Raw genomic sequence first — 27,592 nt, 5'->3', positions numbered from 1 at the left:
GAAGTTTCTGTTTTGTAACTGAACCCTGCCTGGAGTAAATTCTTAATTGAAAAATAGCAGCAACTCAAAAGTGCATAAATTACAAACTTCATCAATAAATTAAGGAAATGGATTTGCTGCATCTAACTATCCCCCTAACTGTCTGAAGATCCTTTTCTTTTTACAATGACATGGAAAATCAGAATAAAGGTACTACTATGTTGAAACTAAAACTAATCTAAAATCTTCAGTAGATTTCTTTCTGAGATAAGGCAACTTGTCTTTTACCAAAATTCAAAAGATACACAGAATGACTGGAAGTAGCCCAATAACAAGACAACCCCTCCTACACCACCAAGCTTTAAACATTGGTTTTTCCATTCATATGTAGACGTGTAATTCAGGGTGTGAGTTTTCAAGAAATGCCAAACATCTCATTCCCAGGGATGATTATTGGAGAGCTTGCACAGTAGGAAGGCTGAGGAGAGATCCAGTCCTGAGCAGTGGGGGAGGCAGGATGCTTTTGCAGAATTTTCAGCTGTAGTAGGTACAGCTGTGGGACTTGCAGTTTAATTCCTGTCTCATACAGACTCCTGTGAGTTCTGCATTCAGAGCCTAAGCAGTCCAGTGGCCATTTGAAGACTACAGGTGACATTTTTGATCCCCACATTGAAGGCCTTGGCTCTAAAGGATCCCCTTCCACCAACAATCCATGAGAGGTTGTGCACAGAGATAGGAAAAGTGCTTAATCAATGTGTAAGGATTGCATTTACTCTGAAGTTCTTATTGGGACTGTCCTTTAATACGAAATTACTCTTCATCCTTGTAAGACATCCATATTCAGGATCATATTCATTCATGGCAGAGATGAATCCATCAGTGAAGTATCGCTAATTGCTTGCTTTGCAGTTTCTGCTGGCCGGCATGCCCTTGGAAAAGCATGCTGTTTCTTGATCAAAAAGGTAGTTCCCAGTTCTATTGTGGCAAATATTTTTTTTTTCCTTTAGAACAAATTTAAATGCCATATTTATTTCAGAGTCCACAAAAAGATTCCTGTTTAAAATGTACTTTGCAATAAGAACATCAAGCTTTTCTCTTCCCGTTCTAACCCTACTGCAAGCACAGAAATCCTAATTTTCTTTAGCTAGAACCTAATCTCAGTCCTGCTGATCCACTTTTAGTTACCAAGGAGCAAGGTGACCATCCAGGTTCTCAGCTGGAGTTAGTGCAGTCTCTAACAAGAATAATCATCAAGGGTCCACTTTGCTAGAAACAAAATTGTGGCAGCATTTGCTTCATTGGAGGAGGAAGATTCAGTTGCAGACCTTGCCCATGGCTGAAGAAAAATTTCTTTTTTCTTTTTTTTTTTTCCCTGGGAAATGTTTGCATTTATAAAGCAGGTAAATTGGTAGCTTTTAAACTTAATTTTAATGATGTCAGTTCATAATTTCTGGTAAGTGAGAAAGTTTCACAGCTCAAAGATGAGGCAATCTCATACATTTAGCATGAATTCAGAAGGGATTAGGGTCTTTGACAGCAAAGATAGTGCTTGCTGTAGACCAAGGTTGCTTCAACCAAAATTATATAGGGATATGTATACTAAAAAAATAACTTTTCAGAATTACAGATAAATATGAGTTACATGTAGTCTATGTAGTAAAATCCATTTTTTACTTTAGAATTAGATGCCTGTTTTTGTGGTAATCCAGTCACGGAAATAAGTCACTCGTGTGTAAACTCCAGGTTTATTTGGCTTGGCACATTCATCTCCCCAGCTCACTATTCCCACGAGGTACCACATCAGTCTGGAGTCTGGAGTAACAAGTGGTCCCCCAGAGTCCCCCTAGAAAAAGAGGAGGGGGGAGAAAATATTCAATTGATCAGAAGAGAAAATGCAATTCTCTCCATAGACAGGAGGATCTATCCTATAAGAAAAGCTAACAAGCATTATTTCAAGAGCAGCCATTTGTGAAGAATCCAGGCTGTTTCTGAAACTTGAGTCAGAAGTCTGTGGCATTTTTCTTTTTGCCAGGGGACCTCCTGACCTCTGTTTTCATAAAAAACCTAACAAAAATCTTCTGTTCTGTTTTGTGATACACTGCTTCCCACCTGCCTTGTCTTCTTTCTTGTACAGAGTATGGAAACACCAATTTAGGCAGCAATCTAAGAGAGCATGAACCTTTTTTTTTGACAGGTTTTATAATAATTGCTATTCTTAAAATAAATCATTTTAGTCACTTTCAGCAATAATGTTTAAAATGGAGCTTAGAGCTCCTTTTTGCTTCGAGCTTTCATCAAGAACTTGGTCTTCTAGTTAGATGATATCTCCTTAAGGTATTATCCACATTCTAAGGTTCAATTTGATACTGTTAATAGCATGACATGGTAATAATAATTAAACTGGAAACCTTACAGACTGAGAGGCAATCCTCACACAATAGACCAAATTCGGCAACTTTCACCGAAATTATTTACTGAAATAAACAGCAGTTGCACCCTTCTGCTTAGGTCTTTTCTGTGCTGAGCCAGGAACAGAGGAATGAGCTTCCCAGGCTTACTCTGTAGGGAGTGTGTCTTTGGGGAAAAATCTGTAGGACTGGGATTAAGGGAAGAGTCTGTATTAAATCAGCACTTTAAGAGTACAATCTTTAAAAATAACATAAATAGAAATTATGTTTTTAAAAGTTATCTCTATGGAAATATTTTTGTTTGTGCATAAGCATTTCCTTGCAACATTTGCAAACCTGCAGCATGCCTGTTTCCTTCCCATTCTTTTACACCTACCTTCTTTATAGTTATCTTTGTTTCGGACAGTTTTCCTTTCACTGAGCCAAGTCTGTTACCAAAGATCACATTGTAACAGATCTGCTCTTATATGATCCAGTCCAGAATGTAATTTCAGTGAGTGACAGTGCATTTTTTCTCGTAACATAACATTCTTAACCTTCTTCCTTCTCATCTCTACAGATGTCTGGTATTAGCTACTTAAGACATTTAATTTTTACCTCATAATTAGCATAACAGCATTTAGTGCTAAATGATATGTACTAAATGCTATTTCACTTTGCACCTAAATTCCTGTTTGAATGGAGCCTATTCAAAGGACTAATACACTGTCTGATTTGGTCAACCAGATACTGCAGTCAGCATTAAAATAGTTTTTCTTTCTAATTTTCAGCTACAATTACCTGACAAGCATCTACTCCTCCTTCCAAGTATCCCGCACACAACATCCTGGGTGTTATGTCCCCATCATACACTTCTTCTCTGTTACAAATGTCTGAGTCAATAAGTTTCACTGTTGCCTCCTGAAGAGCATTTGGGGCTGGACCTGAGAGAAAATACAATTTGTGTATTTATCAACATAATTACTTTGCAGTAGTTAATATACAGGAAGAATGCTTGATGTCCTCTTATGGAGGACCAGCTTGACTTGGTTTAACGTGGAGGTTTTGCTTGTTGATCTGCCTAGGTCAGGCCCTTACAGAGAATGTACATAGAATCACAGACTCGCTTAGGAGCTGTACTATTAAGACTGAAGTAATGATCGCATGGTACACAGCACCTTAAGTGTAAAGCCATATATTTTACACAAGTTCCATAACACAAATGCCATGTTCCATGGAACACAAATTATCTAGCAATTTGAGCAGATGATACAAAATGAAGATATCTTTATTCCATTGCTAAATCTCTTCTTAGTGTGGCCTGGTAAGAGTGTGAGCTTGGGTAATCCACAGCTCACTCTGCACATTTACCTGAAAGCTCACAGAGTTATCTGTAACGTCTGATGAGTGCTGGCAAAATAGTTTTTTAGGTTCTGTATAAACACGTACATAGCTGAACTACCTATCTTAAGAATTTACAATATGAAATGGAAAGGCTGGGAAAACAGAAGAGTCTTCTTTTCTTTTTTTTTTTTTTTTCTGCTCCAGTGGTCTGTAGTTCTGTGTTTATCTACTCTAGTTTTAAAACAAGAAACTGATGTCTACAACTAAACAAACCTATTTCAAACATTAGGCTTGCTGTCATATCACATGTGGCTACAGAAGTTACATCAGTTCACTCGGAGCTGCTGCTTATGGACCATACAGGTCACCTGGCAGACTCAGGACTCACCATCATTGGTGAGAGCTCCCCAGCCTGTGATGACAGCGTAAATATTGTAGGGAAAAGTCTGAGATGGCTCTGGCAGACAGACACGGTGTATGCTGCTCGTGAACTCAACTCGTTTGGAAAGCTGCACAAGCGCAATGTCATAGTCATGTTCTGGGTAGAGGTAATTCTCATGGATAATAATTCTCTTGACTGATCGCTTCAAGCTTGGTGGCTTCAAAAGAGCTCCAAATGTAGCAGTCCACTTCTGAGGGTGAGTCATGCTGAAAAAGGTAAGAATGCTGTAAGTATTTTGCTGTAAATATGTGTTTGGGACTTTAAATTTGCAGAGTATCTTTACTGTAAAACTCCTTCAAGCCAGCTCCCTACTAGACAGTTGTGGCATCCATCACTTTCCATAACAGAACTGTGGGCTGCTGCTAGAAGAGGGCACTCCTGCATTCCCTCCTCAGCCATGGTCTTGTACTCCTCCCCTGCTCCTTGTCCCTGATCTAACCATTGTGTGGCCATAGGGTGTCATCAAATCCAAAAGCTCTTCTGCTGTAAACTCTTCATTTCCCTTACTCTTTTTGCACAATGATAATCTGTTCAACCAACTGTTCCATCTTAAAATACCTTGCAGCTTCACAATTGCCATGCTTTAAACAAAAAATCCTGGGAGTCCATGGCTGAATAGAGGGGCAGAACAGGGGGTGGTAGCTGCTGGTAGCAGTCTGCAGTGACAGCAACCCCATTGTAACATGAAAGCATACGTTTAAGAAATGTAAAGTAGAACAGGAAATAAATACTCCACCATTTCACTCACCTTACCTTTCCTGCACTTTTTTGGTCAGTACGCCAAGTGACTATTGATTTTCACTCTTAAAATTGCCAGTTCTGCTCCTGAGGGCCAGTCTTTAGTTTCTCATTGAAACATCCAGCTGATGGGCCTACTTAACTCTGACTTTTCTCTTCCAAAATTGTCAGGGAAAGAGTCGAGTATGGTGCAAACCTGGAAAGCCGCACAACTTGATACAGAAGGGGGACATTCTGCTGCAGATTCTAAGATGAGAACTTACTCTCTGAAGCAGTGAGCTGCAGACACCAGCCATGTGTTGCTGATGAGTGTTGCACCACAGCGATGGATGTTATTGTACTGCAAACTGGCCTGCCAGGGCCAATCCCCGGTCTCTGCAGAAGACAATCCGCCAACGATTCGCAGTGATGAGGATTTTGCCATTGACTTGACTGATCTATTCTGCCGTAACCCACAGACTGTCAGAAAGGACAAAGAGAGTATTAGCTATTCTTCTGTTTAGTAAATCCTGCAAATTGCTGTGGAAACCATATGTAAAATTACACACCACCTATATTCTGTAAAAATGTATTGACATCAACAAGAAAACATACCTTCCACCGGCCCCCAAGTCAGAGCTCCTCATGCACAACCCGTGTGTTAGAAGCCTGAATGAGCAACTGACTATCATGGAAAGCCATGACGGTCAAACATTCAGGCTTAGCTGTGTGAGCAGCCTGACTCAGGAATCAAAACCTTCACCACACACCCAAGACAATTCCCAAATAGAGGCATTGCCAACTTTAGTGTCCCAGGTAATTTCTCATTAGGATAAAATTTGAAAAAGGTAAAACCTAGAATGGGAATGATCCAAGTCATGGGGTTTTATCATGCATGCATGCAGATTACATCAGCAAGATGTCACCTGGAGACAGGCAACTGATCACTGCAGTCTGCAAGTGGACCTGGAGATGCACTTCATGCAAAGAGCATCACACTACTCCAACAGATATGACAAAAGGCGTGGATACCTCCAGCATGGTATGCATCCATAACACAAAATAAGCATTTTTATCTAAACCCAGAGAGAAATTGAAATATACATAGTTTCAGCTATTAAACTCAGGATATTCAGAAGCAGCTGAAGCGCCTGCATAGCTTTAGGAACTTCCTCAATGAACAGACCTACTTCAGCCGTCTTCTCCCATCCAACAAGCATCAAATCCATCCTACCTGGACCAAGACCCACTAGCTTTCATCCAGGTCCCAATTTCAGCTAGATATTAGGAAAGTTGACACACAGGACTATCCCAATTCATTGAAAAAGAGACAGAGATGAGAATTATTTGCATAGTGACCACACAATCCAAACCATTGCTGCATTGCTTGTCCCCCAGACAGTGACCCGGGAGGGGAACAAAACAGAACTTGGTAATTCATCACTGAGGAGCTGCCAGTCCCAAGGCCCTTGAAGTTCTCAGAAGTGAAAATCTGGAGCCACAGAGAGTGTTATCTCATCCCTTTCCTACTAGGATCTGCACAACATTATGTTAATAGTACTTCATGGTCAAAAATGGCAGGAATACCACAGCAGACTGAAAGCTGTTCTTAAATTTAGAAGAAGAAAGAAAAGTTACATCACATTGAGGACTTCATGGGCTCAGTGTAAAGTCTGCCCTCTTCTGATATTTAAAACCAAAATGAGGGAAATCAGTGAAATCTAAATCTACCTGTCCAAAAGTTTTGTGTAAAAGACAAACTTCAGAATATACCATAGTTCATAAGACTGTCTGAACTACTGTTTTTCCCTCCTGAAAGCTCTTTATAATCTTCAGTAACTGGTCCTAAAACTGCACAATCCTACCAACCACCTGAGCAGTCAATGTTCAAAACACAGGGAATAAACTCAGTTCTATCAGTGCCCCAGAACACCAGCACCTACATCAGACCCAAAAAGTTATATAATTTAATATTCCATTGTTTGACAGCTCATTGCTAAGGAACTGATCAAACCTTCTCAGAGTTAAAAAGAAACACAACTTGTAAGCAAAGATAGTTTTTATGACTATTTTATCTCCAAACAAGCTGACTTCTTTCTCTGAAAACTTAAAAAAAAATCTCTAAAACAAGCTATCTCTATCTAATCCCTACATCAATGCATTGAGAAGACCAGTCATATTTCCATATATTTCCATGAGGAACAATTTTGTGCTGTCAGCCATTCCAAATTCCAGAACATTTTGATTATAATTACAGGATGATGTAACTTTTGTACATTTCCTTGTGGTACCTCTCTCCTTTCAATGGGTGCTAAAGAAAATTACAAAGTCCCAGTTTCTGAGAGTACAAGGTCACATTCATTAGACAGAAGGATGAGAAAAGACTCTTAAGGGTCAGGAAAAGTGCTCAGGGACTCTTAATGCTAATTTAAGAAGTTGGATATGAGATTTCTGATGTTTAAAAAAAGCCTCACTTACTGTCATTGAAAATGGCTTCTGCTCTGATTGGATCCACATCTGAAACAAACAAACAAACAAACAAACAGTCAGGGTAAGGCCAGGCCAGCACAGACGAGGTTCCTCATCCTCATGGTCATCCCGCCAACAGCTATTTGAGTACAGGGCACACAGGAGGCATGGCTGAGAGAGCTGCTAGAGAAACCAAGGTAGCTCATATTTGTTCATGTTCATGTGCTGGCTGTTGCCCTCCTCTGCAGTCAGTGTTGTCTGAGGACCAGGCACTCATCCAGCCCATCCTGCTGGCCCCTGGTGTTTCTGGAGGGGAGTACAGACAAAACAAGTCTTGTATTACTCAAGACCTACAATTTTGTTGGGGAAAAAATTTTATGGTGGAAATTTTTGAAGCTCTTCTTTTTTGGGAAAAAAAAAAAACAAAACAGTTCACATATTCCATCCAAGAGAGGGCCAGAGAAGATCTGGTACTCTGTGCCCTCTTCAAGATCAGGAGGCACTCACTTCACTGCAGCAATGGAAGCTTACAATAGCAGTGCCTCACTCCCCTTTCTCCTATCTTATTGATGCACTAATAATACTAAAATAGATAGTTCAGAGCAATTTATTGCATGGCACAGCAAGTTCTAGCAATGCATTCCCTCCTTTAAGGTGCATGTTGTATGTTTACTGAAAATATGGCATGCCCATGATGACAATTACAAGCATTGGCTCAAAGTTTAAATCTATCCCTTTTCTTCCAGAATGCTGTTTTTCATTAGAGCTACCACTGTAGTTTCCAGCATTTGAAACTATTTTTAAAATAATACTATTTTTGTAATTACAATTTCAATACAGTTTTTTAATTATATAGTGATTCTATACTAGTGTCAAGAACTTCATATTTTGTGTCTGGATGGGCTTTCTCAGCAGATCCCTATCCTTATCCAATTCCTTCATTTCTATTTGCTGCTACACAGAATATTATCCTAGCTTTAAGCCAAACCTACACCAAGTCAGGAGGGGTCTCTTTTGAATGCAAAGGGCTCTGGCTCACACTTGTCACCTGTTGGGTTTGTATCACAAGTGTTTTGCTTGCAGGCTTGACACTCCCTTAGGTATGCTGGGTGAATTGTCTGTTTGCAATCCACCAGTACCGGACCTGTGCTCACTCATTTCTTAATGTGACAGTAAGCAGATTGTTGTAGGAAAAAGGAAACAAGCAGAACTCCAGCACACGTACAGCTTGTCTGCAGGGAATGGTACAGACCAAAGGCAGTGCTAGGGCTGCCTGCCATGTGTGTGCGCAACCACTGCTTTATTTTATAAGGATGGGAAGTGAGTTAAAATTGGACATTTATATAGCAACACAGTCTATTCACTATAGAAGAAACTGAAGTCTTATTCACTATAAACAGGAACTGTTCACATAATGAAGATAATTGCATTTCACTGGTGGGCAAGACACAACTCATTCAAATAAAAATGCTCATTTGTACTTTCTCAATTCATATGAAAAAAGGAAGAAAACACTAAAAGTACATGTACTTTTGTATTTCAGTAACACTAGTTGTATTCTGTGAATTTCCATGGATAATATGGTTAGTTGTCTCCTAGAACCCTTACATCAAAATGGAATAATATTACAGAGCAAAAGCTAGGTCAGCAGAGGGATTCAGCAGTGGTGTAAACATTACTGCTTGCTAAACTGTACTAAGGATTTGGCCACTTCCCCTGTATATTTATATTGGCTAGAAGTGCTTTGAAAAATCTGGCCCTACTTGTTTCTTTCAACTATGATGAGCATCCAGTGTTTTCCTAGAAATTCATACAGCCTTCAGAACTAGTTCATCATTTGAGTCACACCAATACTTTATATCTTGAAACTAGTAAGAAACCAACAAACGTAACTCACAATGAAAGAGGACCTTTTGCCTTTACGTGCAATACTGACAACAATGTTTTTTAGCTTTTCTCTGGGTGGAGAGACATTTACCTCATAATTCATAATTATAAAGCCTGCAGCCAATTATTATCACTTACATTATGTTGCAAAGCTCATTGAGAAGACAAAAGGAGCAACCAGCTTGTTCAAGTGCAGTGCCGGAAGCAATTCAGTTGGCATGTTCCCACTGCATCGAGTTTTGCTGTGAGTCACAGGTGATCTGCAAGGCACCTGTATGTATCTCTGTTTGCCTTTTTATGAGGCACCTAGAAAAAAGTACAAACCTCACATGGGCAAAATTTTACCCATTGCTTCCTGGATCAACTTCTGGTTCCTGGATCCCATTGCTGGATCAACTTCTGTGTAATTGTAGAAACAAGCCTTCTAGACACACACTGCCAGTCTGTACAGCTTTGAATGTCAGCGTATCTTACAATATATCCCTACTCTGCAACTGCTATACTCTCCTACCCATCCACTGCTGAAGGAAAAAGGCCAGTGATACTCTGTTAGCAAAGTGTTGTATTCACTAGGGTAGGGTCCCAAATGCAGAGCACATGCATGTGTTTGGAAAACTGAAGTAACTGACCCTATTTTCAGATAAGCTGAGCACTTTGGGTTACATGATACCACTGAAAATCAGACTGCTTACTGGTTTACCATGCTAGAGGCTTGCCTTCATTTGTTAGCAGCTTCACATTTTGGCCTGTTGAAGAGCACAGATGTTCGTACTGTGCCAGCCAATGTGTTGCAAGCCCTACCTTGAAGCAGTCACTCTTAAGGCAAGAGAGAAAATTTCGCTGCCCTGCTCATTTACTAGTTGCCCTAGTTGTTTGCACTACCAAGAAAAAGCATCAATTAGTAGCAATTAAAGTGTCGTATCTTGTCCCAACCGCACATGGCTGCAAAAGTAGTTGTTTGTGCCACATTTAGGAAAACAGTGTTCAAGCTTCTACTGTAAACAAGTTTGACTTGAACCTGCATGGAATACCTGTAAAATGGAGCTTGCTAATGAATGCAAGCTTGCTTAACTTTAATGATAAAACAAATGTTTAAATTAAAATGGCAGCAATATATTGAAATGCAGCTTAGGGATTCCATTTCTCAGAAGAGGGCTCTGTTCTCCAACTGGACAAACAATTTTGTTAATATAATTATTTCATATATTTATTAACTAAAACACACTTAAATTCTTTATTTCTGACTAACTTGCACTTACTATTTAAGGCTAATAAATTATCAGTAAAGAACTTTTTACTCCTCAATATATGTGTTTGAGCAAACTTGGAAGGAAATGCCCATAGTTAACTGCAGAGTGAATGGGATATCTTATCTGTGAGGGGTTCAGAGGTTCCTATGGAGAAATGTGCTCACTTTCCTACATCTCTAAATAATGTCAGTGTCACTGCATCAGAGGAATCAGTCGTGTACCCACCGCCTCATTTCATTTTTTTCCCAGAGTTCAGTGTTTATGTTAAAAGGAAAAGATCAGACAGAACTCTATGAAGTAAGAATATCAGACATTATATTGACATAGTGTAAGCAAGGCAACCAAATGAATTATTAGGGGATATTATGCATTTTCAGCATAGGAAGGGCCAGAGATGGCTGCAAAATTAATGATAAATCCTTTAAAAATATGATGCAATTTTACCCAATTACATAATTTTTCACAGGTGTTGATTCATAAAAGAAACTTGATTTTCTTTATAGGTTTCTACACCTACAGATTTTTCCAGATGTGAAAACAAAACTTCTAGTCTCAAAAGCAAACTGCATGTTCCATCCTCTACTATATCAAGTTCCTGCTTCTTGCTGGTCTAAGATGTTTTTTCACACAGAGAAGGTAAGGTAGAGATTATCTTAAAAGGGATATGAATGGAGGAAATGATTGTAAACAAAAATAAGAAAGAGTATGTTCTTCAATACTTATAACACATTCTTGGAAATGCATTTGAAGCACAAGTTTGGGAAATGCACCAGGGATCAGAGAAAGCTTTTCTGTCCTTCACCACATTTTAATAACAACTTTCTTGAAAGGAGTGAGAATTACAAAAATCTCAGCTACATCAGAAACAGGGGCCTCACCCAGAATTATGTAGGGTAACAACTGCACATGCAGACAAAAAGAGGATCACTGGCAAGTTTCAGTAGGTCACCAAGCTGGGCAGCTGAGAGGAATGTCACAGAGCGTATGACCTGCAGTGTAGACAGAGGTGGGGATAATAGCTCTACTCTAATGCTCTTTAATTACAGTGAAGACCACAAAGGTCTGAAGTACTGGGGGAAGTGGGAATAAGAGCAGTGAGCAGCAGATTCAGTCATGTTCCAAAAACTATACCTTAAAGGAACTGCAGGAATTTCCTGAAAGGTGGCAAAACATGAGCTTTGGGTTTAGCAGGAAAGGCACATTCTTGTGTGGTTACATTGTTCATACATCCTAAAATATCTCTCCACTAACCTTCCAATATTCTCCCTGCTCACAACAGGAATTACCTCTCCAGATTCATGCACCCTTGTAGAAGTAGCAAAACATGGCTTAGATACAGGTGATGCAATCCTCATTCCTTCAACAGAGTAGAGTAACCTGATAGAGACATGACAACTGCTTTGTGCCTCTAATTGTCCCTGTCACCCAGCCGTTCCCTCCCTGCTGATGTTCACTGCACCTGTCCTCACATCTGTGACTCCCTCCACTGTCTCCCATCAGCATCTTAATCCTGTCCATGAGGCAGACATAGGTCCATACCTCACAGCTCCATCTGGTTGTCCTGCAGCCTGAGGAGGGATCTGCTATGTACCAGTTCTGTAGCAGGTATCCAAACAGATACAATTTTTAAGCATTACTTTTCTTCCTGACCTATACCCATGCCTGAGCAGCAATCAATGTCTTACTACAGTGAAGGCAGCCCAAATTGCTCTCAACCTCTGCAGACAAGACAGGGAAAAACCAAGGTTTGAGTGAGAAAATCAATTAAATTAATGTATCTGGGTCATGAGAAGAGAGGTCAAGATGACTTTCTGCTTAATGCCTTTATCACAAGCATATCCTTGCAAAATACTAATTTAAAAATACATTTCAGTCCCTCCCATTTCAATCATTCTCTCTAGACTCTTACTGAAATGTACCACTTTGTGCCAAACTAGTGACCTCAAAGTGGAGAAATATCAGATCTCCACTGTTTCCGATGTACAGATGCATGTTCAGTTCCACTCCCCAGAGATGCTGTTGTGGCTGATAAAGTGCAAATGTCCAGACTGCTCCATACATTATTTGACATGGAACATTCCTCATCAACCCTGTCAGACACTCATCTGCATGACTCCCACAGAAGACTCGATAAAGAAGTAAGAATCTGCCTGCCAGGTTCTGTACTTTGTAGTTATTAGGAGCTTTAGCAAGACCCAGATTCCAGATGAATAGAAACAATAACAGCTGGCTTGTTGATCAAAACCAATTCATGACTCATTATTCATGGTCAAAACCTTTGGCTGTGCAACAGATGGGAATACTTCCTACTCACTTTGAACAGTGCCAGTGATCTTGCAACCAGCTTCTTTCTGACATCAGAAGTACATTCCCAAAAATACATTTTGGGATACTTCCAACCTACCTGACAAAGGGAAATAGTTTGGCAAGCTGCTCTACACTTTACTTAATACGGATCCAGACTGTCAGGTGACTCTACTTCTAACCAAGAAACCCTCAGGAAAATAAATCAGCCTTGTAGGAGAACTCTTTGTTGCCAGAACTATACAAAAGGCAAACTGCAACATCTTCTTTCAGTGCCAGTGGAAGATCAAGTCCTAACATGGGTGTTTCCAAGCCATCTGACACTTTGATATCTCACTTTGATTGCCCTTGCACTGCTCTTCAGGGAAGGTAGGAATTAGTTTGCTTAATTCTTCACTGAAAATTTGGCTTCTAGTGGGGTTTGTACACAAGTGCAAAGAATTCTATCAGTTCTTATTCTCTATCAAAATCAGAGGGAATGTATGGATGTAAACCATCCTTGACCAGAGGACTCTGTTGTCTAGATAAATAAGAAAGTAGGAATTTCAGTAATAATACATTTGAAGGTACCCTGTCAAAAATGTATTTTTGCAGTCCTATGTAAAGAACATCTACAGTTTAGAGACAGAAAAAACAGAGACAGTGTTATGTTGTTTTCCTTGAAGTTTTGCACATTTTCTATTTTCTCACATATGTATGATCAAGCTTCTCTCTATTTTAGAAAAAAAATAACTAAGAAAATATTGTCAGTGTAGACTGTATCCCGTCTTTATTCCAATCCTCAGGAATGCAGAGGCAAAGCAAGTTCTACCCCTGGTCTGGAAGACTCCTTAGTGTTGTAGTGCTGCTCTGAACTGCAGCTTGAAGGTCCCAAGTGTAGTACACAGTTTGGAAGAGTTTGTTGGAGCTGATTCTGAAAATAAATACTTGTGAGTGAAGCGCAGGTTGAGACACGGTGTTGAACAACAAGGTGATTATTTCAGGGAAGGAAGACTTTAGGAGGTTCCCTTTATCAGACTCCCCCTAACATGTGATATAAATAAGTGGCTGACCTGGATTCGTTCAACTAGTGAGCTATGCTCAGCTAAACTGAGCTATATCATGGCCCCTAAATTAGAATCTTTTGATAAGGTGGTTACAAAGAACAGGTTAATGATTTTTTACAAGCCATTATGAAAATGACATTCAGAAAATGCCTTAGGATAAATAAGGATTGCAGTTGGCAAAAAGGTACAATGAAGCAAGATTTAGAAAGGTGGCTACAGAGCATGGAAAAAATCTAGGGCTTCTTAGGTTCCCATGGTTTAAATACTAATAGTGGACAAAATATTTCAGGAGGCGAGAGAAAAATAGAAAATGCAAAACCTAGATTCTTCTCTGGACCTCTAGGATTTGTTGAAAATTGTCACTTCTCCCTGGTGTGAGGAATAAGTTTTATGAATTGAGACCAGTACCTCCTCTAAAAGCACAGGAGCTCGCCATTCTATACTCTTCTCCTGAGTCCACCTGAAATGGCAACACCATTCAGGAGCTGGCCTAAGCTTCACACCACTGCTGAAATCCTATTAGCAAAAGAAAGATCAAAATTTTTTTTTTTGGACAGCCTTTTATTGTTGTCTCTTAGAAATGCCAAGGTATTGTTTATGTTCCTTTATGTCACTCATAGCACTTGCACAATGCTAGTCCTGTAATGAGCAGCTGACCTGTGCAGTCAGTGTTTTATGGTTAGGCTGGGAGAGTCAAGAAAAGCAACACAAAGTTTGTCACACAACTTTGATAAAGTAATACAGATGCCATCTCTTAGTGAGACTATTTAATGAAAACATTGCAATTCAATTGCATTAGCCAATTTTTTAATTAGCTATTAGTGCATTACTGTAACATTCCTGGTGCAGTTCAAGGTCAACTAAAAGAGTTTTGAGCCACTTCCCACATTTACCAGACTGAATAAAAGCAGCTTGACTTGATAAAACCACAGTCCTTTTCTAACAATAATTTTTGTACTCTTTCCAGTTTTATCCTTTATGTAAAGAATCAAACTCAAGAGTCAAAATTCACTAACTCATCACCCAACTGTGTAAACAAAAACAAATCTCTTTGAATCTCTCTGATGCCCACACAGTGTTTTTATCAGGGAGAATTTACATGTGCACTTTGTTGAACAGGAACTACTGGCATATAAACAACACTGCGGGGAAATGGTGATTACTTGTCCAGAGGGATGTCACCTATCATCCTGAGCCATTCCAAAGGGGAAGGGTGGTTGGCCCATCAAGAAACAATGGGAGTGTGACAGCTCATATTTGAGTTTCATTGCATTACCACAATGCAAATATGTGCCCAGTTCAAGCACCAAGTTGCTTCTGCTCATTTCTGAGTGGGAGGAAGTCTGGATCCATCCAACATGGAATCTGGCCCAGGTTTCCTGTTCTCTAAATACAGCTGTCTAACCTCTGCAGATTTCTGCTGGTTCAAGTACTGTAGTGTGGAGTAGCAAGCAGCAAGCACCCACCCTATTACTGTACTGTCACCCCTGCACTTAGGAGTAAGCAGTTCTGCAAAAACAAATGGAGCAACTGTCTGTCCCTAGCTGTCAACCAGCAACTCATCCTTGAAAATCTGACACACAGAAAAATTGCCAGCTCTATATAACTGAAGCCAAGACAGTCATAAGATTCTAAGCCTGCACAAAAATTCTGTAGCAGAACCAAAGTGTAGAAGGTAATGCAGTTGATGTTCATATCCTGCAGATTCATGTCTGCTTTATAAAGAAGGGGATAGAATCCCTAGCTGAGAAGTCATGTAGATAAGAACATTATGCCTTTCTTTCCCTTTCCTCTGAGGAATTTGCAAGGATTTTGATCCTCCCACCAAATACTACTTTTTAATGCATTGGTTCTTTCCCCTTGTCATCCTAGTATACTTCCTGCACTTTCAGGCTCCATGCCAGTAACACAAAGTTGGTACTGCAGTTTGGAGGAAGGCTGAGGCTGTACTGCGAAACCACAAAGTAACTGTTCCCAGTTATCCATATTTAAGATATTTTTCAAAAAATTATGGAGGTTTGCTGCTGATTTTGGTCTAACTTAAGGAGCATGAAAGACTGTCATTCAGACACAGTAACATCAAAAGCTATCATCAAAAGGGAAAAAACCAAGTCCCATCAATGAGAAAATGGAAATAATTACTTTTAAAAGAAATTTAATATACTTACTTGAGATGGTGGAAGATCGGACATTTATTCGCAGAGGCCCTGTGTATTTTTTCAGGCCCCTCCGTAAGATCCTTCCAACTCTTTCCCGCAATGCTTCTCTAGAATCCGTAGAGGAGAACCAGAATGTGAGCAAAGCCTCTGCCATCACACCATCAGTATCTGGGCTACAAACCAATGAAAGAGTCTCGTTACCTTCAGCCTACTTCTGCATTTCTTAGCTTTTATCTTAGCTCCTCTAGCAATGGCAATGTAACGTAAAAGATTAGATAAATTTTCAAACATTTGTGAGAAGGAATTTCCAAAAAAAATCCAAGAACGCTGAATGGTCAAATGCATCATAGGCTAGAAGGTGGCATGATGCTTTCTGTGAACAAATGACCAGACCAGTTTTATAATAGAGTCTGAAAAGCAGTCGCTGACCATGCCTGAGACAGAAGAGAGGAAGGAATGAACTGATTTGATTGCAATGAAAAGCTGGATAAACAGCACTTCAGAAACATAAGGTAGATGATTAATGGTATCTACACAGACCTTTCAATGGCCCTGTCCATACACAGAATAAAAATTTACAATCATCATCAAAAAGGTACTTGGACCTTTTTGGGAGATGGGGGAGACCACACAACCTAATTCCACCACAGCAACCTGTTGGAGAATGTTCCTAATAACTTCATGTTGTGCAACAATAAATGAAACTTGGCAGCATACCCACAGTCAAAGAGATGGATCACAAAAGGGACCTCTTTAACACTTCAATCAAAAGTGCAAGCAGCACACATTGAGACACACAATTCCACAGTTTTAATGTAAGATCAGAGGAAAGAAAAGGAAGAACAGTCTTGTAACAGGTTGAATTCACCTCGTAGTTGTATTTCTTTTTCCTTAAAGTATCAGATACCGCAAGAGATGGAATGATAGACTACAAAACATCAAACTGACTAATCTGGCATAGTAAATCTTGCTCTGTACTTGCAGATGTCTTATCCCTGGTCATTACAAAGGGAAGGTAAGAGCTTGCACCAGAAACCTTCTCTCTTGTGCCTCTTCCCACCTGAACCAAGAAGCAATGAGACACAAGCCACAACAGATGAAATCATAGTTACTTCATACAGGGGGAGAACTAAAAGCAGGTTGCTCTTTCTTTAGATAGGAAAGGAAAAGAGATCTCCTAGTTATATCCCACTGTCTTGGAAATTTGTAATTACATAAAGGAAAAATAGAAGACAGACAGCTTATACAGAACTCATGCAATCAGGCTTTAATCTTTGAAAGGAACATGTACCAAATTGAAACAGACATTCCTGATACCGCCAGTGAAGGGAAAGAAAAGGCCATATGCTTTAAGCACACAAAGGCATGCCAAGTGGTTCGTAGGTGAGCAGGACACACTCCTTGCCTCAAGGATCTTATAATTGAGACTGAGAAGTCATATGTGAACCTTTCAACAGACTGTTTTTTCCATTTGTTCCAACTTCAGTATGATTGCCACTTTGTTTATTTTCCAGATATTATCTGATCCAACTGTGGGTGTTGCTCTGCATTTCTGAGGTGTTCCCTCACCTCTCCCCCCACTCCTCTTCCTGTGCTATGCCACACTGGAATTACCATATCAACTCTTGCAAGCAAACCACACCTCTCGAAACCCTCAGGTGAGTACTGCCCACCTTGATTCACTTATTATATAGCAGAGATCCAGAGCCAAGGACACCTAGCCAAGATTAGTATTGTCTTTCTCAGTGAGAAGTGGGCATTATTATTAATGCATTGCTTATACTGAGCCAAAGATACACACAGTCCTCCCCAAGTAAATTCACAACCATGATCCTGCTCAAAAGAACTTGCAGTCTGAGCCCTTGAAGAGGCATAAAGAATGTATATCTGAAAAAGCAAACAAGCTTTGGCGCATGCAAATCTTGCATCCAACACAGCAAACGTCACAAGTACCTCAGTCTGTCCTTGGGAAAAAGAAGTAATGAAAAATACCACTTATCCCTACATATTGGCCTCTCAGATCCCCATATCACCCTGCCTATGCTTGCAACATTCTAGTCAGTATGAAAAAATATCCTTAAAGCTACATTGCAATAACGACTTTTGTGTAACTGGGGATTAAGCTAAGGTAAAGGAAGAGGCAAGATGTCACATACCATGTAAGAACAAAGAGGAGCACATTCACAAGGATTAGATCTTCAGATCTTAGTCTTGCAGATTTAGTCTATGATTATGAAGACATTCAATGTTTATTTGCAAAATGTTGGGCACTGTTAGTCAGGAACAAGATCTTAGTACTACAACAGACAGTTATATAAAAAGATCACTTTCAGCACTTAACAGTGGTTAAAAAAATCAAATTAAACATTATGTATTATTGGCAGTTGAATAGAGAGTAAAAGAGGAAAAAAAGCTCCACACTGCTCAGTGATAATCTCAGCTATGAGTCTGATCCCTTCATCTCAAAAAAGCAGGAACAGCAGACCTGAGAGATGTATGAGATGTATGGAACAGGGTAATAAGAAACAGTTTGAAATGCAAAGAATGCTGAGTAGAGTGGGATTTTCAACTGAAAAAAAAAAAAAAAAGAAAAAAAGAGTGGATCTTATTGAATACAAGAGAGAAAAGAGATATGATGGGAGTGTCCAGTATCAGTAATTGCATGGAGGGGAGGGGTAGTGATCAACTTTTCATCATCTCTTTCAGCACAAGAGCTAGGGGACATTGAATGATCCAAAGAAGGTGGTTCTTCACAAGTATCTCCTTCCTAAAGGACCAGGGTGCACGGATTTCAAGAGTCCAGGAGACAACAGACAAGCCTTGGGAAATAACGCCACCGAGGGCTGCTAAACAAACCACAACCACTTCAAGAACTCCCAAGTGGTAAATACCTGGAGGCAGGGAGCATACCAAGAAGCAGTTATCACAGGTCTGTTGTGCTGCTGCTGTTCCCTGGGCACCTATGCCCATTCTTAGAACCACAATGATAAGCAGGACTTTCTGAGCCAGCCCAGCCTGGTTTTCCTTGACAAGCCCAGTGCAATAGCAATGCTAGAAATTACATCTGCATTACAGTATAAGAAATCGTCTTGAAATCCTTTTTGGTTTTAGACAGCTTTAGTTATCTCTGCTTTAATGACTAAAGCTTGCTCAGGATCCGAACAAAACTTATTGGAATTTGGACTGACTGAAGGGTCTCTTCTGCATTAAGATCCAAAGGGGAGCAAGGTTCAGAACCTTGCTCATTTAGGTATCATGCTCTGGTTTTACACACAATACACTTTACTGAATCAGATCCAGCCGGGCTTGGTGCACATTTAATTTTATCTCAGCTGTGTGCATTTATTATAATCTCACATACCTCACTCTGATTAAGCGTGAACGGATGTATTTTTTCCTTAAAATGGAATTGTAAAATGTCTTGTCGATCTGTTGAAAAAAGAAAAATATAAGATAACAACAAAAAAGGAGGGAAGCGGACATATTGCTGGAAGGAACATTCAGAAAACAGCATTCAGTTACAAACTCATGGCTTACAGAGCCAAGAAACATAATGCAGCCCAGCCTCTAGATAACATTTTTCACAGACCTTTTCTAACCATTTCCCCTTTGACCTAAGGCACATCATAAAAAAGCAAACTCATTTTTCTAAATGTCCTATGGCTACGTCAGTGTGTCACTACAGTGCTGTCTTGTCCACTCTCAGGCGTAATGAAAACATAAAAATCCTTGGAACACACTGCTGCACTCTTCCAAAGCACAGCTTCCTAAAGACTGCCCACAGAACGGATACAGCAAGCTGTGCACTGCAGTGCACTCAGCCTCTCTTGTAGGTCTTATAGAAATCTATAGCAAAGCCAAATTTCAAATTATAATTTGATTATCATGTTCCCCTATCACCCTTGTGATTTTCCACATGCTTGGACAATCGTCAAGCAATTATCATCAGAAACTGGAAATCTAGAACTCCTAAGGAATCGATCCCCAAATAACATCTTTACCGGTTCCTGCTCAACTACATCCTGTCAAGGTGTCATCTCAAGATTGCATGATTGGTGTGAGACAGCTCACTGTGATATAACATGGCATGAAATTCTGCCAGGAATGGCTCAGGATCACTGAAGGATTAAGAAATAGCAGAGTCACTGGTGAGTTATGCAGCAACTCCTCCTACCAACAAGACCCAGTAAATTGAACATATCCTGTAAACATCAAATGCATTACAGGAAAAACTGCACAGAAATGCTTTACAACATCATGCAAGCTGTCTTTTTTTTTTTTTTTTTTAGTTTTTAGCCCTTAAAGGCAGTCTATTTTAGCCAAGTCTCAAGATGTTCTGTTTTCCAAAGGAAAGGAAACAATAATGGTTCTCAAACTATTAATATGTTGAAATATGTCAGACACAGAAACAAGCATGTAAGCATGAAATCTAGGGGTGATTCCTCCCAAGGAACACAAACCCCCTCTTTTCCAGCCTTAGCTGTTACAAGATGAAGCTTCATGGCATTACACAGGGATATTGAAACAGAATAATTTTAAGATGAAAACTGCACAATGATTAATTTAAGGTGATTTTAAGCATGCATAAGTAAGGGGAAAAAAGCCATTTTTAATGGTCATGCATTTAGCTGATGTTTAACCTTGCTGTTACTGGCAGTTATCTGCAATTAGTTTGGCATTTGGAACAGACAAAATCCTATGGAAAAAGACATATCAACTGCAATGAGCTGCTGTAGATATGCAGAATACATTTAATCCTCTCACTTTGCAGATTGCCAGCTGCTACCACTGCACTTTATGATGCATCCAGTGAAAAAGAGTATTATTTCCTATAACTCTGCATCCTGTTCCTTCACAACCTCCCTTGGTTATTGGAAGCAGTTGCCCTTAGACAAAAACAGAGTTTTTTGCTTTGTTTTTTTTTGTTTTTTTTTTTTTTTAATAACAACATTTGCTTATCATTTCTGTCACAGTGCTAACAGCTGCACCAGTGATTGTGTAAGCAGAAGCATGTGGCTGAGCAGCAGTGCCAGCTTTGTGGCATGCAGTGGCATGTGCTATCTTTGGCGGCACTGTTTTTGAGAACTTTTGAGATCTTTGGGACAGGACTCCTTTGAGGAGTGCTTTGCAATCAAAAGAGAGCCTTGAGCTGGGCTGAGATACACCTCAAGCTGCTGCATTGCTAACCAGTACAGTGAAAGCAGAGTGACTTTCAGCTTGGGAGTGAAGAGGGCAGGAATTTGCAATCCCTTGCAAGAGAGGGTTGCGTCCATTTGACATTCCCAAATCCTCCTGACAGTTGGGTTTTCATGATACTTTACTGTCTGAGATGTCAAGTGTTTTTGCTACACTTTCCACCTGCACTTCTGCAGCAGACACAGGGATCCTTACTTCTATCACCCATTCTCTTGTGTATCTTTGTTACAGCCTAAGCAGCTTGTGTGATTGTGTTTTTTTGTACTCCCAACATGTTCAGCTTTCTCCTTTTCTTTTCAGCCTGGACCACTTCCAAGATGTTCCATACAGTCTGATTAGGAACACCATGTGCTGCAGCACAAAGACTTCCAGTGGTGTCTCACAAAACTTCTGTTTGTGCTTTTAACAAAAAGAATCAATGGAATCCAAATGCAACTAAACTATCAGCAACAGACACTGTTTTCAGAACATTCAATCCAGAAGGCATGTTAGTTATTTTCACGGGGAGGACAGGACGCATATGATTTAAAATTATACCAAATCTGTGTTACTTCCATTCTGTTTCACACTTTCATATCTGAATGAGAAAGTAGACACTTTTTCCATTACACACTGTCACTAACTTTCCCACCCTTAAGAGTTGCCTTAGCACTACATCACCCACAGACAAAAAAATAACTGAAGGGCGGCTTTGTTTTCAGTGAACCTTGCAGGGCCTTTAACACCTTCAAATATGAGCTAGCATTTTTTACTTTTGCAATCTACTGTGTCTTATCATGAAGGAAGTGCTAGCCAAACCTCTGCACTGTGGCCTACCGCTCCCCTGCTGATGAATTCATTTGGCAAATATGACCCAAGTCTCTTCTTTTCTTCAACTACGATTTTGGTAACCTGAATTATTAAAAGTAATCTTTATAGTCATACAGAGTTTATCTAAGAGGAGAGTATGTAGGAAGATGCCATCAAATAAAAACTTTCCGAGATTAATGTTCTGCCTTATATTTTTGCAGTTCTTTTTTTGGTGAAGCCTTTCACACACCAAACAGAAAACATTTCTCTCCAGCCTGCTAATAGCTTTCTTTTCAGCTTGAGTCACAACTGTTGCAGCAAAAGCAACTAGGACTTTGTCCAGTGACTAGCTGTGACCTGGTCCTGCTTGGGAGAAGCTTTTAAACTAATTTTTAATTATTTGCTTTGATTACAGCCCCTCAAAAGTGACACTCTCATGACCAAATCCCTTAAATTCACCACTGTTTAAGTGCATCTCACTGTTTTTCCTGGCCATTGTCTAGCAACAGCTCAACTGTGACAGCTGTTGCTGCAGGCAAGGTCTATGAGCATTCTGAACCAAGTGCCGAGTCCTGCTCCTTTCAAGTGAGAAGCATTTTCCTGACAGTGTTTATTTAGAAAATTTCATTTCTAATTTCCTCCATTTAATTTCATATTCTCTATACTTTTACTACACTTCTCTCTATGCAGAACAATTTTTCTTAAGCAAACTGGACTTCATTCCTGAGTGCTGGTCCATCCAATACAGTAACAGTGGCTAGCACTAAAGATGCAGTAACAGGGCAAAACATTCCCACCTGTACAAACCCAGACAAAAAGGAAATTCTTCCTTGTTCCTTTAGCCAGCCTTGCTTTATACTTTGATGAACAAGACTTCTTTTCCTATTCTGTCTCAAAAAACTCCAGATCTCATAATCATACTCTTTTTCTTGTGTCATACCATGCTCAACCTTCTAAAGCCCGTGAGCAACGTACTGAAATCTTTGTGATTTCAGAGTCACACAAAATGTCCTTCCTCCCTGGGACCCAAAAAATACCCAAGCTCTGGAAACAGGTCACAACAGGAATCCCATTATTCCAGGGTAGTATGGAACTGACATGAGCTGGCCTTGCCCAGATGTGTGGCTGTGTCTGGAAGTGACCCAGCAAGGCTGGCTGTGTCAAGCCCTTGCTTTGTCCCACCACACACTGCTCTGCCACCGCACACTGGGTCACAAGGTTTATCAAAAAGTTATCTTAAATCTAGTTTGACAGAACTCTCCTCAGGAATATTTGCTGAATGCACTGAATTATTTGCGTGGGATGTTCCAAAGCATTCAGTAGGTTTGGGAGCACAAAACCTCTTGTTGCTCAATAGTATTGCTTTTTTTGCCTGCTGCCAGTTTAGTCCTTCAACAGCTATCTTCATACTACATTCTTCCTCTTACCTCAGTAGCTACTTAGGCTCTAAAGGCTATTATTAGTGATTTTTAAAGCTTTTTGACCATAAATAGTAATTGCAACATACCACTTGATTCAGTGACTCTCCCTAGTTTACAGCTCAACATGCTGAGACCCCTAGAGCTGACCATAATACAAATCCAGTAGCTGCTCCTTTTAGAACCTGACATTTTTACTGCCCTGATTTCAGCTAAGGGGTTGAGAGAGGACACAAAGAGAAAGACTGACAGGGCCAGCAAAAAAAAGAATGTGGCACTGTTCCAAACCAGGATGTGGACATCACACTCTCCTTGGAAACTGACATTCCAATTACTACCACAGCCCTACAGCCACAGTTCTTGCCCGAGGTGAAGAAAACAGACCTGAAGGAGAGCAAGTACAATGATGCCCTTGCCTCCAGCAAACCAGAGGATCAGAACCCTTCCCATCAGAAGCCACACACACAAGGACAGCAGATCTCTCAGCAGGCAAGAGTTCTGTGATCCCAAACATCAGCAAATGGCATCACAAAGTCCTCATGGAGTTTAAGCTAACAGGGCTGCTAGAGCTGAGGGGTGAGTAAGCACTGCCTGACTGCACTGAAATAAGGAGCTCAGCTGGATGGTTCCCGGAGGCCACATCTGCAAAAGAGCAATAATTGTCCTTGTACGGTAGTTCCTAATAAGATTGGTCTTTCGGATAAAAGAAATTAAGAAGACTAATTCATGGGATAACGTCAGGATTTAAAGTACTATGCTTATGCTTGGTGCAACCAATTTCAAAGGCATGTAATGACATGAGTGTTTCATTAGTTATGTGTATTAGTGACAGCTGGAATTAAGGTCACCTAGGTATTCTCATTCTTACTCCCTGCTTTCAATTATCCATAATTAGCTTCCTAAAACTTTCACACTGCTATTAAAATTTTGTCCACTTGGGGGGGGATTTTTCAGCTTTTAGAGAGAAAATCAGGTTTGGTGAGAAAAGCATCTATGCCAATGTCCAGAGAAGGGCTTTGTGGTTGGTGTTTTTCTTCTTCCCAAAATAACACGCTTTCCCCAGGAAAATTACCACGTGCATTCTGGGTTTTTTTTTAAAGAATACTTAAAGGTAAGGAGCTGAACTACAAGAGCAAATACCTCTTAGGAAAACAACAGTTTTGTGAAATCTAAGGAATATCGTTGGTTATGTATTCAGCTTACAAGTGTCCAAATACCACCAACCGCACAACTTCGGTATTGAATTTAGATTCCCCCTTTGGACAACACCGGGATCTAAGCAGCCACTCTCTTGACCAGCCAGATTTTGATCACTGGTTTGCATCTTGAACCACTTTATTGATATAATTACTTGCAAACAATGCAGTAATTCTGGATTGTGAGTCTATAATTAAGATAAGGTTCTACCCTTAATCACACACACTATCAATAGCTGTGCTTTGCTTCGTTTTGAATTCCTTTTTCCACTTCAGGTTCACATCCATTCTCCTTGTGCACAATTTAAAGCTTTTCATGATGCACACTGGATCAGTACTAAAGTTACTTTTTTATTTGGGGTGAAGTGTCTTATGATTTTTCTGGATTTGTACATGCATATTACAATTTCTTTTTGATGAACCAAGAAAAAAAAATTAATAAGAAAAATCAACTTGCATGCCTTTTACTTGAGAAAATTGTATTGCATTAGTAAGTCAAAGAATGAAAGAAGTTGAAGAATCACTGAATTTACATGGGAAAAAAGTTGGATATTAGGCATATTTTTGATAACTAACGATTTCAGCTTGAAAATTAATTAAATTTAGGTAGAGCTCACTGAAAGTTTGAGCTATTAGAGGTGATGAAAAGCACTAAGCCATAGGCCCATGTGCTACACTGCATCAACTCACACCAGCATTTAAAAGTGCTTTATATTTTCTTCAATATTTAGTTTCCTGTGCTAGTTTTTCCTGTTTCCATGTGACCTATGGAAACAGGAAAAACTGGAAACAAAATTAAAAAGCAAGAAAGCATGCCAGTTTTTAAATCTATGCAGTATATACCTATACCAATGGTCTTTTTCTTTTTTAATTTCAATAGGAACTTCTAAAAACAGCATCACAAGTGAGATGCAGGTGTTTCCTGTGAGTTCTTCCCTCTCTCAGAGATAGATTTCACCTATCTCTTTAAGGCCACACCTGTACATATACATACTGACAGTCAAGTATGCTGTCAACCTCTAATTCCAGAACTAAGCAAACATGTTGCCAGGCTGTCATCTTGGCCACTGATCCATTGCTGTTTCCCTCTTGGCTGAATTACCGTGGAAAATCCTTTCTGCTTTGTTTCTAGTCCCAGCCACCCGTAGAGGGCACCCCGATTGTACCACACTAGTCCAAGGACAATGCTTCCTATTTGTGAGACTCATTACCTTAAAACTAAGCTTTCTAGAGTGGAAGCTGTCAAATCCCCTGAATTTATTTTGGTACCTTTCTTTTCAAAATGTTCCTTAAATAACTTTTTTTACATAGAGAAAGATTTTTTCTGATTTTACAATATTGTTTTTCAGAAGAAAAAAAAAAAGAGACTTTTTTTTTTTAAGTCTCTGAAAAGCTGAATTTAAAAAGCTTAATTATTCTGGCTTTTGTTTTATAGATGCCTTTGTAAATAAAATTGCCTTTAGTAATGAACAAGAAAATCTTTAATTAAAGTTCTACTCTTTTCACCTCATATTGGTACTATGTAATTACTTGAGGGAGCACATATATAGCCTAGGAATGCTTGAGTTTAAACAGAGACTTAGGTTTTAGATTTTGGGATCTACACTACCAAATCTCTTTTGAAATTTATTACAGCCAGAACATTTTTACTCAGTTTGGTTTGGGTGCTGAAAAACTCTGAAAAGTCCTTGGAAAGATCTGGCTGCTGCAGATACCATAATTTCTGATTTGGCTAATTTATATTAAATTTTCTTTTGTTTTAGGGGCTAAGAGGGGAAAATAAGTGGGGGTTTTGCACACACAGCAAGTGAAGCTACATGGTACTTGTAGATACCTGCACTTTTCCATTTGCTGTAAAAATGAGAGTCATGTTGGACTGCTTTGAACTTCAGCATACTCCCTTTTCTCGGGGCATGTATACTTATCATCTCTAAAATGATCCTTACAGTCTGGTCTTCTAGAACAAATATTCTTTAGGAGTGTTTCAATAACCTGCTGCCTTGGGGATCTGCTCCTACTGAATTAACCTCCCGACCCAGGGATTATAAGGCACTGATGGAGCAAGCCACCGACTTTGAGCTTTATCTAAACACCCACGTGGAAGGTGTGACAAACACACCTCATGCAGAGTTTCACCTGGCTTTGCAGCTATGTGCTCTGAAGGGATTTGTGTGTTTCACCACCCTCTCTCTCCCAAATACACACACTTCTGCTCCCCAGGAAGACTTGAGTCACGTGTGACCCTAAAAGGCCAAGTGCTGTAAACCAGCAGCCTCATCTGCTCACTCACTGGTGTTCTTGGTGTTTTCAGAGAGGCTTCCTTGGAGTTCAGCTCAGATGGAAACCCTAATCAGAACTTTGACTGACCCTTTGGCCCTGTGTATGTGACAGTAATCTATTCACAACTTATAGGATACAAGATACTTCCCAATATTGGGATGATGCAAGCTTATCTCTGGGTATAAAGCAGAGAGCTTTTCAGTTACAAACATCCTGTTGAAGGCTAACCCTTCCACCAAACAGGGTTATCAGGTGTCAGAGCTGGGGGGGAGGGAAGGATGAGCATGACACCTGCTTGCTCCTCTGTTTCTTCTCCACTAATTCATAGTGAGAGATGTATCTTAATAACCTCTAAAATCATCATCTGCCAAGGGAGAAAACTGCCTCCTTCCTCACCAGTTCCAGCAGAGGGACTCAGCAGTGAGCCCTTCAACCTGCCGAGATCAGGCACCATTATCAGAACTGTTGTGCAGCGTTTTCCTGTGGAATCTCAAGTGCCTCTGCAATACCCAGTAGAGACATTAAATCAAACCCACACTAATTCAGCTCTATCAGATAGGACAAACTTCAAGAGCTGTATTAATTAAAAACTTTCCCCCGACACCCATACTTAAGGACATGAAGGTTCTCTTGTCACTTGAAGTAGCTGAAGCAAGACGTTTGTTTCTAAAGGAGATGTCCTGGCACACAATGCTGAGTTCTGAGGTGAAAATTACTTCATGAAATTCC

The 27,592-nt window shown here is 39.9% G+C and overlaps 1 protein-coding gene across 1 annotated transcript in view; it reads right to left on the bottom strand.

Moving 5' to 3' along the window:
• Positions 1 to 1,499: 1,499 nt before the first annotated feature.
• LOC128806431 (transmembrane protease serine 11E-like) overlaps positions 1,500 to 27,592 on the bottom strand; it is a 39,868-nt gene continuing 13,775 nt past the window's right edge. The window contains exons 4-10 of the mRNA XM_053975980.1: positions 19,346 to 19,413; positions 15,994 to 16,157; positions 7,348 to 7,386; positions 5,154 to 5,349; positions 4,099 to 4,358; positions 3,168 to 3,310; positions 1,500 to 1,822 (exon numbers count right to left, since the gene is read on the bottom strand). Coding sequence (XP_053831955.1) covers positions 1,661 to 1,822; positions 3,168 to 3,310; positions 4,099 to 4,358; positions 5,154 to 5,349; positions 7,348 to 7,386; positions 15,994 to 16,157; positions 19,346 to 19,413 — 1,032 coding nt within the window. The 3' untranslated portion in view covers positions 1,500 to 1,660. The remainder of the gene's footprint in view (positions 1,823 to 3,167; positions 3,311 to 4,098; positions 4,359 to 5,153; positions 5,350 to 7,347; positions 7,387 to 15,993; positions 16,158 to 19,345; positions 19,414 to 27,592) is intronic.

This window comes from Vidua macroura, chromosome 4, assembly GCF_024509145.1.
Source record: "Vidua macroura isolate BioBank_ID:100142 chromosome 4, ASM2450914v1, whole genome shotgun sequence".
Classification (NCBI taxonomy): Eukaryota; Metazoa; Chordata; class Aves; order Passeriformes; family Viduidae; genus Vidua; species Vidua macroura.
This window is presented reverse-complemented; position numbering and strand designations above follow the sequence as displayed.